This window comes from Leucopleurus acutus (assembly GCF_964270905.1).
Source record: "Leucopleurus acutus genome assembly, chromosome: 2".
Lineage (NCBI taxonomy): Eukaryota > Metazoa > Chordata > Mammalia > Artiodactyla > Delphinidae > Leucopleurus > Leucopleurus acutus.
Window position 1 is genome coordinate 163,400,489 of NC_139143.1, and position 20,780 is coordinate 163,421,268.

At 47.0% G+C, this 20,780-nt stretch overlaps 2 protein-coding genes across 2 annotated transcripts; one reads left to right on the plus strand and one right to left on the minus strand.

Annotated features, from left to right (window-relative positions):
• Positions 1–950: 950 nt before the first annotated feature.
• On the minus strand, positions 951–7,364 carry DNALI1 (dynein axonemal light intermediate chain 1). The gene is made up of 6 exons (XM_082833303.1): positions 7,281–7,364; positions 6,600–6,745; positions 4,864–5,033; positions 3,646–3,824; positions 3,160–3,324; positions 951–1,011 (listed from the first exon to the last, which is right to left on the minus strand). Exons 1-6 carry the CDS (start codon positions 7,359–7,361, stop codon positions 976–978), a joined length of 777 nt encoding a protein of 258 aa, XP_082689429.1. The 5' UTR covers positions 7,362–7,364; the 3' UTR covers positions 951–975.
• Positions 7,365–8,627: 1,263 nt separating this feature from the next.
• SNIP1 (Smad nuclear interacting protein 1) lies at positions 8,628–20,116 on the plus strand. Its single transcript, XM_082833298.1, has 4 exons — positions 8,628–8,876; positions 10,286–10,388; positions 17,772–18,370; positions 19,331–20,116. The coding sequence occupies exons 1-4, from the start codon at positions 8,659–8,661 to the stop codon at positions 19,593–19,595; spliced, it is 1,185 nt and encodes a 394-aa protein (XP_082689424.1). The 5' UTR covers positions 8,628–8,658; the 3' UTR covers positions 19,596–20,116.
• Positions 20,117–20,780: the final 664 nt, after the last annotated feature.

Below are 20,780 nucleotides of genomic sequence, written 5' to 3' on the forward strand. Positions count from 1 at the left end.
CTAACCGAGGGGAGATGTTAGCGCCTTCTTAGTCACGCTAGTTGTGAAGTGTGACTGAAGGATGGCACTCGTGGAGCTGCTGCTGTGCCCTGGAATGAAGGATTTATGTCACTAATTAAGTCTCCTGGGTCTGTGAAACCAGAAGACTCCTGAGCCTCCAGACTGAGTTTAGATTATGAGGCATAGTAAAATGCAGTTGTCTCCAGGCCATGGCCGTCATGAATAATGAGAACTGAGAGTGAGGTCTGGGCTAGTCAGGCTGTAGGGTTGGGGTTTGATTGTCTGCAGAGCAAGGTGAACAAATCAGTGCTGGGGGAGGAGCCGAGGTCCAGGCAGCTCACAGTGGACACCGTGACCTGTATTTCTTTCCAGCACGTGTTTACGTTCTCGAAACCCATGGGTTTGACCCTGCCATTGCCTCCTACCCAGGCAGTCCAAAACTAAGGAGGATGGGGTCCAGTGACTTGGCAAGCGGGGATAAGATGATACGGTATAAACCGAAAACTCCAAAATGAGGTACTAGAACTGCACTGGAGTAGGGATGATGAAAAGACATCAAATAAGGGCAAGACTGAGGCCAGAGGAGCCCGGGTTAAGGGACAAGATGAATTGCGGGGCAGAGAAGCAGCTTCGTGTGGCTGGAAATAAGTGACAGTATGGAGTGACAGTGAGAAAGGAGCTGCTCCACCTGAGAGGGATACAGCCAAAGGGGTGAATTCTGAGTCTCACCGTTGGAGTTGGCAAATCCCAAGGTTGGCCACGTACAGAGACTTCCTGGGCCACACTGCCTTCTGTCGTCCAGCCCGGAGCCTGGCTGCCAGACCGTAGGTGTCGCACCACACTGGGGCGGTGGTGGGGCTTCTGACAAATACGTAGGTGGGACCAGGGGAGGGGTATGGCTTCACTCAGGAAGCTTTTTATTACAAAGGGCTTATGATGGGGTAGTAGTGCTTGCTGAGACCCATATGGAAATTATCACTTCTTTGGTGCAATAATGCCTTCCAGTTGGGCCTGAAAAACAAAACCAAACTCCGTTAATATTTGAAACTTGCAGCCTAACACAACTAGCTGAGAGGCGATAAAAGTCTCCGGGAAGAGTAATCCAAATGCTGCCACCCCAAGTGTTCTTCCCGTCATTCCCAACTCCGTATTTTCTAGATGAGCTGGTCTCTGGCTTGGCATTCAGTCTTGCTGCATTAGGAGAAATCAGAGCTGTCCTGGTTTCCATACAATAGCTGCTCAGTGTGTAATATAAGGCATTGAAAAGGATATTGAATGAAAGGTGTTGAAATAGTGGCTTTTCAAGGCTCAGATTTCAAGCCTGAGTACATCTGCTAAGTTAAGCGTTTGGCTCTCTGGTTTGGGAGCCTGGGAGCTCTGTGCTGGGACAAGAGGTTTTGGAAACAGCAGATTTTCAGCCACTGAGACAACCTGATACCCAATTAGAGAAAACTGCCACCAGTGAGTAGGGAGCTGTCCATCTCGTATGTAAAGCTTCAGGCACTTGGGAGTTATTTACTCTGCTCCTCCGGCAGCCAGTAAAATAATTCACTGTCACGGTGTGTGAACAGATCTCTAAGTAGGTCTATTCTGCGGACTGCAAACACTGCTTTATTTGCAGTGCAGCTTTGAGCCAATAAAAATAACTCACTGCTAAAGAGTCCTTCACCCTGGGGATTCCAAGGTTGCTTGTAAACGTTAGAAAGATGCCGAGGTATTCTGTTTTGCTCTTGCCGCCAATACCATAGGAGGAACTGAGGAACTTGAGCTTATGATAAAAGAATATGGCAGATAAGGGAGGCAGCTTCAGAGACTGCTAAGTAAACAGATTCACATCTGGCTGTGAAAGTTTCTTTGTTTTGTTAAACTCAGCAACAAGAAAATCTATGTCATCCTCCACTAGCAATTAACACAAGCCCTTCTTTATCTCAAATGCCTGGCCTTGGCTTGTAGTACCAACAAGCCTGCCAATCGCAAGAATGTAAGCTTCTATGAAACTAGGGAGGAAAAGGAGATACATCTAGGGGCCCCTCCTGGCCAGGGCCATGGGAGACAGCCACTGAACGTCAATAGGCCGTATATCTAGAGCAGTGGTTCTCAAACTTTGGCAAACATCAGAATGGAGAATGTTGCCCCATGCAGTGATTCTGCCCACCTTCACCATTTGTTGGTTAAAAAAACCTATATTTTACTCTTTTCTGCGAAGTTTGAATCCTGTTTTATCTCATTATAATTAACACTTGTTTCTGCAAGATTCACAAAATGATGACAATTGATGAAGTTCTGTAATGGGCACATGGATGTGCATTATTGCACTATTCTACTTTGTGTTTCAAAATTCTCATAATAAAAGGTTAAAAAAAAATCACCTGGAGACCTTGTTAGAATGGCTTGCTGGACCCCAACCCCAAAGTTCTGATTCAGTAGCTCTGGGCTGGGCCCAGTGATTTGTATTTCTGAAAGTTGCGGTGATGAGGATGATGCTGGTTTGGGGCCCAACCCTCTGAGAACCTTTGGACCAGAGAGCCTGGAGCTTCTGAAGCCTGGCCCCCAGCCCAGCCCTTTTCACTAGTCCCCCTCCCTCCCTCCCTCCCTTCAGCTCAGTTGGACAAAAGTATACCATCAGCAAAAGGGCTTTGATGAAAAGTGCCTACAGCTGAGTTCCTCTGCCCACACACCTCGGGAAGGTTCCCGATTTGAAATGGTTCTTCCCTCTCGAAGGGCCTTCCCAGCCCGCCCCGAATGCAGCGCCTCAGAGGGAACTGCAGGTAGGAAAGCACTCCCAGAAAGCCGGCTGGAGAGACTCAGCCCACTCTAAGAAGTCTCCAAAGCGCCAGCTGCCATGGGACAGACGTCCCGCTTCTTGACATAGCCACCTCTCCCGGACGACAGGCAACTTTTATCCAAGGGGAAAAAAATCCTCCGCTGGAGAGCCAGAGCTGAGAATACAGCCTCTCTTCAGAGCCGGATGGAGATGGACAGAGAATCTGGGAAACGATCCCTCACCTCTCCCCAAAAGAGCTTCCTTTACTCCTTGGCAGTATTGAAAGTCAGTGTAGGACAAGGAACCAAATGCTTGGCCTGCTCGGCTGGCAGGGCCGGGGGCAGGGGCGGGGATGGGGGTGGCAGGAGCTCCACCTGGGCCTGGGCATCGATTACCTTCAGCTGCTGATTAGTCCGCTTCAGGAACTGAATCTCTTCTTTGTGCTTCGTCTCCTCCACCTGTCTCCTCTCACTCTCCCGCTTCTCGATGGCCTCACATTTTGCCTTCTGCTCGTTCACTTGCCTCTCCAAATCTCGCTTTTCCGTTTCTAATTCTGCAATCTGAGGACAGAATCCCCAGTCATGCTGGGACGTCGCCAAGTGGACGGGGCGGTGTGAGTGCCTGGGTGAAGGGGACCTGAGACACAGCTGTCCAACCCCAGGCATTGCCAGGGTCTGTACTGCCACCCAGTGGGAGGTCAGTGACTGGCAGGGCATGTCCAAGGGGAGACAACTCTGCCACGACCGGACTGGCCGTGACACTGAACCAAAGGGTCCTCACTAAGGTGATGGGAGAGCACCTAGGAGGCCGGAATTTGGTGCTGGAATGACGAGCTGTGGCCCTGAGATTGACAGAAGAGTCGAAGAGGGCCAAAGTCTCACTTTCTTCTCCATGTCTGACTTCCCCTGCTCGGCCTGCAGCGCCTTCCTCATGCCAAATGCCACGCTGCTCTCATACAGGGTCTGGTAGGCAGCAATGGTCATGCGGATCTCGTCCCGGACTCGCAGCAGCAGCAGCCCTCGCTCCGCACAGCTGATGGTAACCTCGCGGATCAGTTCATCTGCCAAGGCACACGTGGCGAGGTCGGAGAAGGCAGGCAGGCGGGGAAATGCACCGCACCTACTGCGAACCACCTTCCTACCGGGAAGTCGGAAGGGCACTAGGGTATGTCCTCCTCACCTGGAGACAGGCCTCAGGGAGGGGCCTTGCCATGCAGCCACTGCTCTGAACTTGGCACTTGGGACTACAGGCCATCAGCAAGCCTGGTTTGGCCAGCACAGAGGCAGACAAGAGCCCAGGTTTGTCTGCAGCCGTGGGGGCCCTCTCTCCCACCGTTAGGCAGAAACTGGGTGCTATTCAAAGAATTCTGACTTTTTCAATATAAACGTGGTGGCTGTTTTAAAGCAGCTGGAAGCTCCTATGTGGCCCCTTGGCTGGACTGGTTTGGGGCTGGAAACAGCAGGGTCTAGAGCCTGCCCACCCATCTCCTCCATAAATGCCGACTGGGAGGGCAAACCAGAATCACACTCAGACTGAAGGGAGCCCGCTAGCCCAGTGCAGCTGCCTCAGGGTTTGGATGCGGTTTGCATGTCTGAGTCCACACAGGCTGGTGAGACTAGACCGAGGGCCAGTCATCTGACACCAGCACCCGAGGAGGGAGATCTCAAATCCCTGCGTGTGTCGGGTCACAACAAATCACCCTGAAATATTTTTCTGGACCAAGGCCTAATGTTGATGGATGGATATAAATATAGAACATTAAATCTTTCTGATTAAAAAACGAACATATTGGGACTTCCCTGGTGGTCCCACGCTTCCATTCCAGAGGGCGGGTGTTCAATCCCTGGTCGGGGAACTAAGATCCAGCAGGTCGTCAGGAACACGGTGACTGACAAGGGTGGGTGCGGGACTGGTAAGAGAGGTGGGCTGGGAGGGGGAAGAGGGCACAGTTAGCAGTTCCTGGGTGGGGCAGGTGGGGGGAGACAGACATTCCAGGATGGGGCAGGCTTCAGCTGCAGGGGACTCAGGGCCTGGATTTGTGCGAAGGGAAGGGAAGGAGGCAGTAGAGGGTGGTGTAGCTTCCCTCGAGGACCACTCACCGAAACACTGCGAGTACAGCTCCCGGCGCACGGGGCAGATGCCAGTCTCCCGGGCCTGCCGCTGCTGCAGCTTCAGGTCCAGCTGCTCCTGGAGGTGTACCACATCCATCCTGGTGCTGGGGGCGCTGGACACCTGCTGGATCCATAGCTGCGTGTCCTCCACCCATTCCCTGCGGGACAGACACAGCCAGGCTGAGCGCACCCCATCCACCAGACAGGGTCCTCAGGATGTGAGCAGAGATGGCCCTTTGCGCTCTCTGCCTGAGATGAGTGAGGGGCGGTTCTGTCCCCGACCCACCAGAATCCTCCATCTCTTTCTCCCTTGATGAGTGTGTGGCTCCAAAGCCACACCCACTGTGCCACCTCCACGGGGCCCCTATCTTGGGGCTAGGCTATCTTCATTCTCCCACGACCCTCTGTGAAGTCGTCATCCACGGTCCAGATCTTAACACTCCTAACATGTTGAGGGCAGACTGATGGTGGTTGTTGCTTGATCTGAATGGAAGGCCCAGCGGAAATTCCCACTGACTTGTGAGTAGGAGACACAGGGGACTATAAACCTTGTGCCAGCCAGAAAGAGGTGAATGGTGCTCGCTTCATCAGCACATATACTAAAATCAGAAATAGGTGAATGTATGTATTGGGGGTGTGTACCTATATGGGCCCCCCGTAATGAACCTTGTGTCAGAGACTCAGCCAGGTTCTGGAATCACGAGGGGGGGCCTGAGGGCAGAACCACCATGAGGGAGAGGATTCCATGCACTGTTGAAAAGCAAGCAAATGAAAAACACCCTCCCCTCCTTTGACCTCCATTTCAGAGGAGATTGCAGTCTGGCTTTTACTGTTTCCCCTTTTCATCATAACTTTAAAAACTGCTGTCAACTTATTACATAAAAACAGTTGAAAGGCACTGTGATCACAATGATCTTTGTGGCTGCAGAAGAAAGAAGCAGGGTAAGGGGATGGTGAAGAAGGGAGCTCTCCTTTTAGAAAGGAGTCTGAAGGAAGGCCTCCTAGAGGACTCAGGACTCCGCACTCCCAATGCAGGGGGCCCGGGTTCAATCCCTGGGAGCTGGATCCCACACACATGCTGCAACTGGGAGTTCACATGCCACAACTGAGGAGCCTGCCTGCCGCAACTAAGACTCAGCACAACCAAATAAATAAATTTAAAAAAAAATAGATGGTAGAAGCAGAGTAAAAAGCAGTCAGATTTGGAAAATAATTTGAAGGGAAAGCCAAAAGAATGTGATGAAGGACAGGACATGTGATGTGAGAGATCAAAGGGAATGAAAGGTGGCCTGTGCCCCTAATGGAAAAGGAGAAGACTGAGAATGAGCTGGTTGGGGGAAGGAAGACATTATGATTTAGTTTGGACATGTTGAGTTTGAGATGTCTATTAGACATCTTCATGAAGGTAACGAGGAAGTAGTAGAATATATAGGTCTGGAGTTTAGGGGAGAGGACAGGGCTGCAGAAAGACCTGTGGGAGAAATCAGCATATAAGTGATGTTTAAAGCCATAAGCCTGGGTGAGAGGACTCAGGAAATGATGGTAGATAGAGAAGAGGTCTCCCCGCTACCCACATTCCCAGGATCTAGCCATGTGTAAACCCTAGAAACTCTAGGATGCTGGGAGGAAATCTCAGTCAGAAACAGAGACAAGGTGCCTCCTCTCACATCCCCAAGTTCAGGGATGCAAAAGCCTGGGCCTCCTCCCAGCCACTGCTTTTTTACCTCGGGGGCAGGATGGCATTCAAGATTTCTTCTGCCTGCTTTGTAGGATCTGGGACACCGGAAGTTGAGGGGAGCTTGGTCTTTGGTGGCTGTGGGACGGGACCTGAGGGTCCGGGCTGCTGAGGGCTGACTTTCAGTGGCCGAGCCTGAGAGGGAGGGACAAGTTGGGGCAGGAGGTGATTCAGACACTCAGCTCCACACACCCTGGCCCCCTGGGTTGCTCCAGCTCTCCTGCACATCCCTCCCCTCTTCCCAGCTCACTTTCCCCCGTCTTCTCAGCCAAAGTTATGTTTCAGAGCTGAAGGAGGCCACAAAGAATCTCTGGTTCCACCCCAACCTAATGCTTGTATCTTCTTGAAGAAATGTTTCTGGCACAGCTGCTCAGGCCTCTGCTCTAGTGATGGGGCAATCACTCCCAGATCTATTCTTGGGACTACCGTGAAAAAGGGTGAGCCCCATCCATCTCCCTGTGACTTTCTTCCCCATCCTAAATCTGCCCTTTGGGGTCACCCAACATCTGGGCTTCTTGTATCGCTCTCCCACCCTCCTTCTCCGGTCCCAATTCCCTTTACTCCCAGTCACTGCAGCCTCTGTCCCTCGGGACTCCCGATCCTCAAGGCAGGGATCGGTCTTTCCCCATCGGAGCTTCGTGCACCCCCACCTTCTGAGACCCGTCCTTACTTTGGGGCTCCGTTTCTCCTTGTTCCGGCTCACCAACACCGGGGTGTCATACTTGAGCAGAGAGTCCGCGGGGGGAATCATGGCGGCGGCGGGAGTAGTAGCCCTGCTGCGACCCTCCAGTTAGGGCCTTGTTTGCCGTCGCCATAGAAACCTCCCCCGCCCTCATGGCCTGGGCGGGGCTTCAGGGCGGGGCGGGGCCAGCAGCGCGAGAGTTTCTGCCTAGCCTTCGCGGAAAGATCTCTTAGCTTAGTTTCCCAGGCCACTTGCTCACCGGGTCGTCTTGGTACTCTTGGAAGCAGGGAAAACATCAGTTCTGAATCCCTGTGCTGCGTCTAGCTCGTGATTTGAATTAGGTGCAGATCACCTTCGTTGACCCTCAATTTTGTCATTTTCAAAATGGGAATCATCTGACTCCTCAGCGAAGGGTTGGGGAAGATTCCCAGAGGAAGGCATCTGAAGTTGCCGGGTTTTAAAAAGTATTGGCTTTTAAGTAAGTGGAGAAATGACAACATAACAGAAAGCGCAAGAACAGAGGGGAAATACTAATGATTTGCCCACGGGCTACCATCTGTGATTGCATTTCCTTCTCTTCCTCTTTCCTTGGTATTCCCAAACGTAAATGTAATCACACACTGCGCACAATTTTGTATCTTGCTTCTTTCGTTTAACAAGTCAGGGTTTTTTCCATTTGTCATATAGTTTGTAAATAGCATTGCGAATGGCGACATAACATCTTCCCTATCGCTGGGCATGTAGGTTGTCTCTGTGCTCCGTAATTACTATAACAGGGCAACAAAGATCCTTGAGAGTAGCTTTTTTTTAAAAAAACATCTTTATTGGGGTATAATTGCTTTACAATGGTGTGTTAGTTTCTGCTTCATAACAAAGTGAATCAGTTACACATATACATATGTTCCCATATCTCTTCCCTCTTGCATCTCCCTCCCTCCCACCCTCCCTATCCCACCCCTCCAGGCGGTCACAAAGCACAGAGCCAATATCCCTGTGCCATGCGGCTGCTTCCCACTAGCTATCTACCTTACGTTTGGTAGTGTATATGTGTCCGTGCCTCTAGTCATGTACCAAAATGTTCATTGCAGCTCTATTTACAATAGCCCGGAGATGGAAACAACCTAAGTGCCCAAAGTTGAGAGTAGCTTTTTCACAAAAGTTTGCTTTTGAAACTTAAATCTCCTGCCTCTCGAGTCGGGTCACTAAGGCCCCTCCCACTCCAGAATCGTATCGCGTTATCTCCGCCGCGAGGGTTTCTGGGAGAGCGTGCACTCGGAAGCGGAAGTCCTAGAGTCAGGTCCGTCATTTCCTTCGGGGACAGGAGTGCTACGGACATCTTTTTCCTGGGCTCCGCAGGTCTCTTAGTATGAAGGAGGTGAAGAGCGAGCGGGATCGGGGGAGCCGACGAAGGCACCGGGACGGGGACATGGTGGCGGCGGTGGTGGTGAAGCAGGAGCGCCTCAGCCCGGAATCCGCGCCTCCCGTGCACCGCCGCCCGGACTCCTCCGGCGGCAGCCCGTCCCCACCGGCCGGCGAGTCGGGCCGCCCGAGTCACCGCGGGAACCGAGCCCGAGGAGGTAGCCGGTAAGTGAGAAGCAGCCCGGGGTGGACCTTAGGTCGGGTTCATTGAGAAAGGAGGACAGGGCTAGAACCAGAAACACACCTTGAACGCTGAGCGCTGCAGCTTGGACTTAATCCTAAGGCGATAGAAGTGACCGGTTGTGCTTGTGTTAAGGAACGTTTACTCTGGTACCTGTCACTTGCGTAATAGTTGGGCGTTAAGCGCCTAATGCCTGCTGGACAGGATCTTGTCCCTCCATTTCTGGGTACCCAGCATTTCACCGGGTATGGTCCAGTTTAAGTTGTTCGTTAAGCAATGATCGTTTAAGTTGAAATGAAAGATTTTCCCCATTTGCCTGCAAACGGAGTGCGGGAGTTATCTTTTCAGTTATCTGCCCCAAGAAGTTTACATATCGAGGGCCTAGGCGATCTGTCTAATATTCTGTGGAAAAATATTGTCTCTTGTTAAACTCGTCCATTTATTAATTCATTCGACGTAGTTTTACTGAGTACCTATTATGTGCTAAAGACCATCGTAGGTTATAAAATAATGTGGAAAAATATCTATGTAACACTTTAAAAAATATACATATGTATATGTAGAAAAAAGAAGACCGTCCTAGGTTCTGGGGCGGCAAGGATGAACACCGTAGATGATCTCTGCCTCGATGAAACTGACCGTGCTGTAGCTCTGAGACAAAATAACAAGCAAATTAAAAAAAAAAAAAGAAGACGTTTCAGTTAGTAACAAGTGTTAGGGGTAGGTTAAAACAGTAATGTGATAGTGAGAGGGTAGAGGGAAATGGTTCTCCCTGAACCACTGTCTGAAAAGTCCACCATTTGACCTGAGACCTGAATGGTGAGAATAATCCAGCCTTGTAAAGATCTAGGCAGAGGGAATAGCCCGTGCAAAGAACCTGAAGTGGAATCAGTTGTGTTCCTTCTAGAAATGGGGGGTGGGGGTTGGATCCAGGAGATCAAGGAGAGTGGTTGGAATGAGGTGGGAGACGGAGGAAATAGAGCCAGAGGACTTGCTGATTGATTGATTGATTGAGTGTGATTGTGTGGGAGAGGAGCGTGGGGGGCTGCTGGTGGTGAGGAGAAAAAGAATCAAGGGTGACTTCTAGGTTTTTGGCCTGAGGAACAGGGTGGATGGGGTGGCGCCAGTTACCCAGATGGCAAAGACAGAGGAAAGTTTCTTGAGGGGATGGGAATCTAGAGTTATGTCATCTATGTGAGAAGTTCCATCAGGCAATTATGTATGTGGAAGACATTAGGGCTAGAAAAGTGAAGCTCCTTACTCCTTTAGTGTGATCAGCAGAGACCTGCACAAATGTGGTGTTTGTGTTAGTAGGTAAGCCTGATACTTGAAGCTAATTTGTATTAGGGAATGAAAACTGAGGTAAAATCTGCGTGTATCATTCTCTGAACAGGTCTCCAGCCAGAAAGAAAAACAAGTCCTCAGGGAGAAGAAGCAAGTCTCCCCGGAGTAAGAGAAGCCGAAGTCCTCACCACTCAACGGTCAAAGTAAAGCAGGTAAGTGGATTGAGATGTTTTCATACTGGCCCCAAACCTAGAGTCTGTTCCATCATAGCTAAAGAGTGTTGTGTATGTGTTCTCCTGTACTTGCGATGGGCTTTTCTAAAAACTGGGTTTGGTTTTTTTTCCTGCTTGCTTTGTTAAGTTAAACCTATTATTTTGAGGTAATTGTTGATTCACATGCAGTTGTAAGAAATAATACAGAAGTGGCTGTTTCTCCCAATGGTAACATCTTACAGAATTATAGAACAGTATCACAGTCAAAACGTTGACATCAGTGCAGTCAAGGAACAAAACATTTCCATCACAAGGATCCCTCATGTAGTCCTTTTATAGTCGCAGCCAGTTCCCTCCCACCCTTACCCCTCAACTCCTGGCAGCTTCTAATCTCCTCTCCATTTCTATAATTTTGTCACTTCAGGCATGCTGTGTAAATGGAATCTCACAGTACAAGCCTTTAGGGATTGGCTTTTTTCACTCAGCAAAATTCTTTAGAGATTCATTCAGGTTGTTGCCTCTCTCCGTAGTTCATTCCTTTTTATTGCTGAGTCGTATTCAGTGGTGTGGATTTAACCATTTGCCCGTTAAAGAATATCTGGGTTGTTACCAGTTTTTTGGCTATTAGACATAAGGCTGCTATGTAAACATTTGTGGGCAGGTGTTTGTGCGAACGTAAGTTTTCTTTTCTCTGGGACAGATGCCCGGGAGTGCAACTGCTGGATGGTATGGTAGTTGTGGGTTTAATTGTTTTAAGAAATTGCCAGACTGTTTTCCAGAGTGCTGTGTTAGTTTGCCAGGCCTTCCATAACAAAATTCCACAGACTGGCTGCCTCAAACAACGGAACCTATAATTTTCACACAGTTCTAGAGGCTAGAGGTCCGAGATCAAAGTTTCAGCAGTTTGGTTTCTCCTGAGGCCTCTCTCCTTGGCTTGCCTTCTCCACTGTGCCCTCACATAGCCTTTCCCTCTGTGCTCCTATCCCTGGCTCCTAGCTCCTCCTTTAACCACATCAGCCGTATTGGGTTAGGGTCTCACTCATTTTAACTCAATCAGTTCTTCAAAGAGCTTATCTACAAAAAATTTGGTTACATTCTAAGATGTGGAGGTTGGGCCTTCAACATATAAATTTGGGGGCACGATTCAGTCCGTAACAGTGGCTGTACCGTTTTACATTTCCACCTGTCATGTGAGTGATCCAGCATTTGTTACCGGCACCATTTTTTTATTTTAACCATTCTTACAGGTGGGATAGTGGTATTGTGATCTTAATTTGCATTTACCTAATGGCTAACGATATTGAACATCTTTTCATGCGCTTATTTGCCATCTGTATTTCCTCTCAGGTGACATGTGTCTTCAGATCTTTTGCCTATTTTCTAGATGGATTATTTGGGTTTTTTTACTATTGAGTTTTAAGAGTTCTTTTTTAATATTCTTAGATACTAGGCCTTTTGGGGTGAGTGGTTTGCCAGTATTTTCTTCCAGTCTGTATCTTTTCTGGTCATTCTCTTAACAGGATTTTTCTCAGAGCAAAAGTTTTAATTTAGATGGAGTCCAGCTTATCTGTTTTTCTTTTTGTAGATTATGCTCTTGGTGTCATGTCTAAGAACTTTTTCCCTGGCCCTAGATCCTGAAGATTTGTTTTTTCCTTAATGTTTTTCATGTAAGTCCCTGGTCTATTTTAAGTTTGTTTTACTATAAGGTGGGAACAATCTTGTTTATATCTATTAAAAAAAATCTTGTTAGGATTTTGATTGGAATAGTGTTAAACTTGTATTTTGGGGTGAGTCGGGTTTTTTAAATTATTATTATATTGAGTCTTCTAGTCTATGAACATAGGTGTGTCTCCGTTTATTTAGCTCTTTGATTTCTTTCATCAGTGTTTGTAGTTTTCAGTGTACAAGTCCCATACGTGTTTTGTTAGATTTACACTTTTTTTTTTTTTTTGCGGTACGCGGGCCTCTCACTGTTGTGGCCTCTCCTGTTGCGGAGCACAGGCTCCGGACGCGCAGGCTCAGCGGCCATGGCTCACGGGCCCAGCCGCTCTGTGGCATGTGGGATCTTCCCGGACTGGGGCACGAACCCGTGTCCCCTGCATCGGCAGGCGGACTCTCAACCACTGCGCCACCAGGGAAGCCCCCAGATTTACACTTAAGTAATTTGTTTTAGTGACTGTAAGTGATATTTTAAATTTCATTGTTTACTTGTTCATTGCTAGTACATAGAAATATAATTGATTTTTGTATGTTTATCTTATATCCTGTGACCTTACTGAACTCATTCATTTATTTTAGGAGGTTTTTGGTAGATTACTTGGGATTTTCTACATAGATAATCATATCTGCAAATAGGCACAGTTTTATTTCTTCCTTTACAGTGTGTATGCATTTTGTTTTCTCTTGCTGCACTGTCTGGGACTTCAGCACTATGTGGAATAAGAGTAGTGAGAGCAGACGCTCTTGCCTTTTGCCCTCAGTCCTGATGGACAAGCATTCAGTCTTCTTTTTAAAGAAGCTCTTTGTTACAAAGAGCAAATAGAGACACTGGCATTAAGAAAATGGATTTTCTTATGATTTTGAGAGACTGTGGGCCAACTGTCTGCTACCTAAAAAGATACAAAGCCAGACAGTCTTGATGGTCTGTTATATGAATTGGTCAGGCACCGCCTTGGCTATCTCAGAATTCAGCCACTGGAAGCCCAGTACCCAGATAGAACCTCTCAAACCACTTGTAGTTTTGTGTGTGTGTGTGTGTGTGTGTGTGTGTGTGTTTATGTACAACTTGCTACTTTTTTGATTTAATAATTTTGGCATGTTACATTTTGTAGATTTAAGGTGCAAAGCTGTGTTACTTCGATACATTTATATATTGTAATATGATTGCCATTGAAGCAATATTTACCACGTTACATCATTATAGTGCAGTATTATTGTCTGTATTCATTATACTGTGCATTAGATCTCTATGGCTTATTTACTACTCGTTACAAGTTTGTACCCTTAAATACCATCAGTCTTACCCTCTCGCCCCCCATCTCCTAGTAAACACCATTTTACTCCCTGATTTATTTATTTATTTATTTATTTATATGTATGTTTGACTTTTTCAACTTGCAGTTCTTTACCTCTGGTTTCTAAATCAGCACTTTACAGTGAATCCTGGGGCTTATAGCATGGAACTGTTTTGTGATTATTGTTATTTTGAAGTGTCTTAGTTTGCTTTTCTATGCTAACTTCCCTCCTGACCTCAAATTATCTCTTAAAAAGCTGATTTCATTGTATTAATCAGCTAGAAACTTGGAAGTGGCTCTTGAGCAAAAGGGTTTGAGTGCTTGACAGGCAGCTGAAAGTCAGTGACTTTCACCTGGATTGTAAGAGTGCACACAGCCTCTGACTTAAGCATGACTTGTACTTACAGATATTCTCCTCTGCACCACTCAGCCACCATTAAAAAAATAAAGTTATCTAGTGCAGGGAATTATATTCAATATCTTGTAATAACCTATAATGGAAAAGAATCTGAAAAAGAATATATGTGTGTGGGTGTGTGTGTATGTATAACTGAATCACTTTGCTATACGCCTGAAACTAACACAACATTGTAAATCAATTATACTTCAATTAAAAAAAAAAGGAGGAGGGGAACAGGATTGTGGAAACCTCAGAAAAAAATAAATTTATCATTTGCTTGTTCATCATAACACAGAATTCTGTAAAATAGAAAGTGAGAGTATGGTTTATGTAGTGTATGGTTACTTTTCTCATTAGCCTCAAAATCACACCCCTTCCCACAAACAAAAAAATCACCTCACTCCCCAGAAGTAGCCGTTTTAATAGTTTGATATTTATACTTCAAGGTTCTGTTATACTTAACGTTATCTTCTTTTCCTTTATGTTTTGGGGCGTGTGTGTGTGTGTGTGTATTCTATGCAAAGATGTTCATTAAAAAATGTATATTATCCTACTTATCAATAATTGAGAGTATATGTTGAAATCTTAGTTATTTTGTGTTACCTGGTTTTGTAATTTGTCATATTCTCTCCATTGTGTCTACTGATTTTGCCTGGTATACACTTTTTGGAAACGAAGACAGAATTGCTCATTGGATTTAGCAACATGGAGGTCATTGGTGACCTTGACCAGCAATTTTAGTGGAGTAGTAAGGGTGAAGCCTAATTGGAGGGTTCAAAAGAAGATGGGAGAAGAATTGGAGACTGATTAAAACCAAACTGTTTTGAGGAGTTTTACTCAAAGAGGAGTGAAGAAATAGGGTGGAAGCTGACATGGGAAATGAGTTCTAGAGAAGAGCAGGTGCCTGTGCTGATGGGAATGATCCAGTGCAGAACGGGGAAGTAGATTATGCACAAGAGAGATGAGAATCACTGGAGTGATATTCTGGATGAGAGGGAAGCTCCCAGATGTAGGAATTGGCTTTAGGTAGAAGCACAGATAGTTTCCTTATGGTCACAGGGAGGGAAGACAGAGTATATGGGTACAGATACTGATGGGTGGGTGGATGTAGAAAATCCCTTCTGAGTAAATAAGGGATGGGGAAGACCATGTAGGAGATTTGAGGGCAGAGAAGTGGTAAAACAGTCATCTGGGAGAATGAATAGATCAAGAAAATGTAGGATGTTTGCTGGGCATCATTAAGGAGGCTTGGGGTCATGCTTCTAAGGTAGGACCATTCAGAATGGTTTGTGTTTTTTCTCTAGCCACTTTGCTGTGCTTAATGCTGATTGTGGTTTTGCCAGGACAGTGCAACAGAATGGCATAGGGGCAGAGGATTTGAATATGTCCACATGGGAGTGATCATACTGCTTGACAATGGATTTTTTTTTTTTTTTTTGTGGTACGCGGGCCTCTCCCTGTTGTGGCCTCTCCCGTTGCGGAGCACAGGCTCCGAACGCGCAGGCTCAGCGGCCATGGCTCACGGGCCCAGCTGCTCCGCGGCATGTGGGATCTTCCCGGACCGGGGCACGAACACGTGTCCCCTGCTTCGGCAGGCGGACTCTCAACCACTGCGCCACCAGGGAAGCCCTTGACCATGGAATTTAAGTTAGGAAGGGAAAAGATAGAGGGACTGTGCAACGGTAAGAGGATCAAAGGCTTGGATGAGTCTTATTGGGATAAGGATTGTTAGAGTTGGGTAAAGTGTGAGCTGGAAAGATGGGCAGAAGGAGGACTGCTTAAAATGGAAATTATAGAGGGGTTGCAGTTATTAGAAATGAAAAAGTCCGTGTATAACCGTGGGGGTGAGTGGCTGAAGAGAAGGGAGGAGACAAATAAGGTAATAGGAGGAGAGAAATGCAAAGAACAGAGATGCCAGCACGTTATCGAAATGACCAAGAGTAATGCTGGAGAGAATGACTTGAGCTGGAAGTGAAACTGGCACAAAGTTAGGGGAAGTGACTCAGGATTAGTAAATGACAGCAGCACTGAGAGTAATGGGTGACAGTGGTCTTACGTGAGATTCACAGCTGGGTTTTTTAGGGAGAAAGAAAAGGGTGGGGCGTGTTCTGGAATTGGCAGTGAGAAGCAAGGACGACACCTGCCATATGTCCGGACCCAGAGATGGTGGGAGTTGGGGGAGGTCAGAGGGAGAAAAACAGCCACCATTTGAGGAGCTGCAGGGGAGCAGTGTGCTCAGGGCAGAGCCAGGGTTCTGTCAGAGCGAAAGGAGATGGGAATGATCCGAGAAAACGTGGAGGATATAGGTCAGTTTTGCCGAGCTTTCCATTCCAGGGGGCATAGTGCAACAACAGCTTCAGGAGTTGAAGAAGGGGACAGATTTGGGGACAGAATCCTTGATGTACAGAGCCCTATGGGGATTAGAGTACAAGGGAGGTAGGGGTGATGACCTGGAATCTGTGACTTCTTACAGTGACTCATTTAATCAGGGATAAAGGGCATAATGAGATGAGTTCTGCTGAACTCAAGGCAGATGGTGGTGGCAAACTTGTGAATGTCTTGGGGTAGGAGGGTTGGGTGTCTGAGGCTCCCTGCCTCTTGATACTTGTCTCTGGAGGTTGGAAGTCTAGGAAAACTGGGTCCTGCTCTGAGCAAGCAGACCCCTACTTGACCCCTGTGTATGGTAGGGAGAAGGCCTTGAGGCGGGGGTGGGGCTGGTGGGGGAGTGGAGACAAGGTCTCAGTCCTGGTGCTCAGGATTTCCTCTCTACCCCTTTCCAGGAGGGGCAGCCTTGCTCATAGTGTGCGGGGGCCCCCCTCTTGAACTCTAATGCTTTAGTTATTAGATTAATCAGGGTAAGCCTGTCTTCGTGTGTTCATTAAATATTTATTTGTTCTGATAATTCCTTGTTAATATCCTTTGCCTATTATCTCCTGTGTTGATTTTCAGTGCTGAGTCTATTTTAAGAAACCATCCTGTTTCCTCATTTTTTTCAGATCTTTAAAAAATATATCTGTTACTGTTGACCCTTGAACAACATGGGTTTGAATTGCACTGGTCCACTTATATGCAGATTTTTTTCAATAGTAGATACTGCAGTACTCCATGTCCCCTGTTGGTTGAGTCTGTGGATTCGGACCCTTGAATACAGAGGAACCAGGTATACAGAGGGCCGACTACAACTAGTTGGAGTGTTGGTGCCCCTGTGCCCCTAACCCCCTCATTATTCAAGGGTCAACTGTAGTAAATTTTTATAGGTTTCTTATTTTTTTTTTAATGTTTAAAAATTAAGTGCTTGTTTATTTTTGTCAGGATAAACCTGTCGTGGTACTGTTGCTACCCCTCTTGAGTTCTTATGGCTACACTAATAATAAAATTGACGCAACGCAGAAAAACAGGAGAAGAAAACCCACAGATTTAAAAATATGGAATGCTTCACGAATTTGCGTGTCATCCTTGCACAGGGGCCATGCTAATCTTCTCTGTCGTTCCAATTTTAGTATATGTGCTGCTGAAGCGAGCACTATATGTTTCTTATATGTCTTGCATATTTCTTAATTTTATTCTGGGTATTGAAATCGGATCTTTTAAAATTACTATTACGTTTTTCTTTTGGGCATAAGAGAAAGCTAGCTTTTTTTTTTACGTAATTATCTTGTATGTGACTACTTAACTCTCTCTGTTAGTTCTGATTCTGTATGCAGGTCCCTCTAAGTTTGCCTATAGGTGTTCTTGTTTCTTGGGCTCTGAACGTGGGTGTGCACTGTTAGTGCTATAGCTGGGCAGCAGCCTAGGGCACCTGTTCTGTGTGGTGGCCTTGCAAGGGGACATGACCACCACTGGTAACCTTATTTCTGTGGGACATTTTGCTCTGAATGCCAAAGTCCAAAGCACAAATGACTTTTTGACTGCAGCTCTCTTCATAGACTATGCACTGCCTTTACTTTCTTGAATCTGTTTGAATTTCAGGAACGTGAGGATCATCCCCGGAGAGGCCGGGAGGATCGGCCGCACCGAGAACCCTCAGGACAGGAACACAGGCGAGCTAGGAACAGTAACCGAGACAGACACCGCGGCCACTCTCACCAGAGGAGAAGCTCGGACGAGAGGCCTGGCAGCGGGCAGCCTCAGGGACGGGATCGAGATGCCCAGAACCTACAGGCGCAGGAAGCTGAGCGGGAGTTTCACAACACCCGGCGCCGGGAGCACCGCCAGAAGAACGAAGCCGGCGGTAACGCGTCTCAGGACTCACTTCCTCAGCCTGGCCCTGGCAGCAACAACAAAGACAAAGACGTGCCTGTTAAAGAGAAGCCAAGCTTTGAACTTTCTGGGGCACTTCTTGAGGACACCAACACCTTTCGGGGTGTAGTCATTAAATACAGCGAGCCCCCGGAAGCACGCATCCCCAAAAAACGGTGGCGTCTCTACCCCTTTAAAAATGATGAGGTGCTTCCAGTGATGTACATCCACCGACAGAGCGCTTACCTCCTGGGCCGACACCGCCGCATCGCAGACATTCCCATCGATCACCCCTCCTGTTCGAAGCAGCACGCCGTCTTTCAGTACCGGTGAGTGCACGTCTGCAGAGGGAGACTGAAGTGCCGGTAGAAGCCCGGCTTCTCGGTTAGTTAGGATCGCTGAGGTCTGTGCGCCTGTGTGTGCACAAGAAGCCCATACCCCTCGTATCTAAGGAGTATTATTCATCTAACGAATGATCACTTTACACCAATAATTGCTTACATTTGTGTAACAGACTGGAACTTGGTGTCAGAAATCCAGATTTTGAATCCTGCCACTGCCACTTACCAGGTGTCTGTCCTGGGGCGAGCCAGTCTTCTGGGCCTCGGCTTCTAGCTACCTCGCAGGGCTGTTATGAGGGTTAAATGGAAATAAAGCTGAGAGTGCCTGGCATATGTTAGCTGAATCTGTATCTTGACAGTTTCCATAGTACATCTGTTATTGTTGGATGTTCACAACAATCCAGTGGGGAGGCGAGGACAGGTATTAATACCCCATTTGACAGATGAGAATATGAAGCTCAGCAAAGCCAAGTGGCTTGCCTAATAAATGATCACTGTAGTAGAACTCTGGCTCAAATCAACTTTGATTTGAACAGTTTTGATCATCTCATCTGTTCCCTTGACTCTGAAGTCCAAATCCACTGGTTTATTCCCATTGGGGCAGAAGCTAAAGTATGTTGAGATATAGGTAAAAGAAGCATTATGTTGATTATAAACAATGCAAAAAGTGTCAAAAAATGTATTTCTCAACCATGGCAAGAGGCCTTAGATTCTGCATTTTAAGCTTTGATCTACCATGAATCCTCCCCGCCCAGTGACCAGTTCTCACCATTTCTACTTGCTCCCAATTTCTGAATCCATGGCCATGCCTTTCCCTTGACTTCCTAGAGTTTGAACTTGAACTGTGTCTAAGCCAGGTTATTTACATCATCTAGACTGTGTTAGCAAAGAGCTGGATGATCTGAGGCAGGATTTCACTCACAGGTTTCTCTCCTTTATCTCTGCTAGGCTTGTGGAATATACCCGTGCTGATGGGACAGTTGGCCGCAGGGTGAAGCCCTACATCATTGACCTTGGCTCAGGCAATGGAACGTTCCTGAACAACAAGCGAATTGAGCCACAGAGATACTACGAACTGAAGGAAAAGGATGTCCTTAAATTTGGGTTCAGCAGCAGAGAGTATGTTCTGCTCCACGAGTCCTCGGACACGTCTGAAGTGGACAGGAAAGAAGACGAGGATGACGAGGAGGAGGAGGAGGTATCTGACAGCTAGCAGACTGAAGCACAAGCCAAACTCTCGAGAGACCTTTTCTTTCTGCGAAAGCTTTGGGATTGACTCAAAGGGCACCGCCGTGCTCTCTGTAACGCCTCTTATTGCCTTAAGTCTTTCTTCTGTTGCTGACCAGCTTACGTTTCAGTGTAAGAAAACTGACTTATGTTTGGTTGAACTTTTTTCTGTGGCACATCAGCCACACGCACACGCTGTGGGCATTTGTTTTCTGAACAGTCTCACCAACACATCGTGTTTTAGTAGAAGCATCGTGGCTTGAGTTGGTGCTTTCAGAACTACTGTGCAGGAAACTATAAAGCCCTGGTTGAAGGGGATTGTGGCTTGCTTTCTTTGTACAGTTACTTTATTTATATTGTTGTTAAGCTTTGTGGACCGGGTTTGTTTTTGTCTTGGGGGCAGACCCCTGAACAGAGAATCTTACTAAGCTTTGGTTATCACCAAAACAGCCTCCCGAGTATACCAAAGCTTTGACCTGGTTGAGCTCTTGAGTCACAGAAATTGATTTTGCACTTCGTTGTTTGGGGGTGGGCAGGGGGGTGGGGGAGATTTACCACATGACCTCATTATTGACTGTTGGACTTAAACGGATGCTTTGTGGAGCCTGCTTAAGCTTATGACTGTACAGGAAGGTCATGGCCACTACCAGTGGGTGCTGATTACATGTCACGAGAGGCTGAAATGGGTCGTGGATCTGTTTCCTGTGAGAGAACTCTGATTTCTCCATGGAGCATGTACAGAACAATTTTGATCTTCAACTTTGCATTTTTATTTAGAGGTTATCTCCATTCTTCCTTCTTTGAGAAACACACTGTCATTTATGTGGCAGGGTCCTTGCTTTATTCTAACAACGTGTATGTGTTGTGTGGTTTACATGTTTTCATCTTTTTACAAAAATGTTCGGAGAGGTTGTATTTACCTGGGCAATTGGGAACAGCCCAGTTTCCTAATTTTCCACCAGAGGAATATGTGTAAGTAGAAAAGTCATAACTGCTTACATCTAGTGTGTGTGTGTGTGTGTGTGTGTGTGTGTGTGTGTGTGTGTGTGTGTGTGTGTGTGTGTGTGTGTGTGTGTGTATGTATATATTTAAAAAATTGTGTGTGAAAGAGCTGCATATTGATTTTCCTATGAGAATGTTTTGTGATGTAAATGTAATACTGCATTATAGT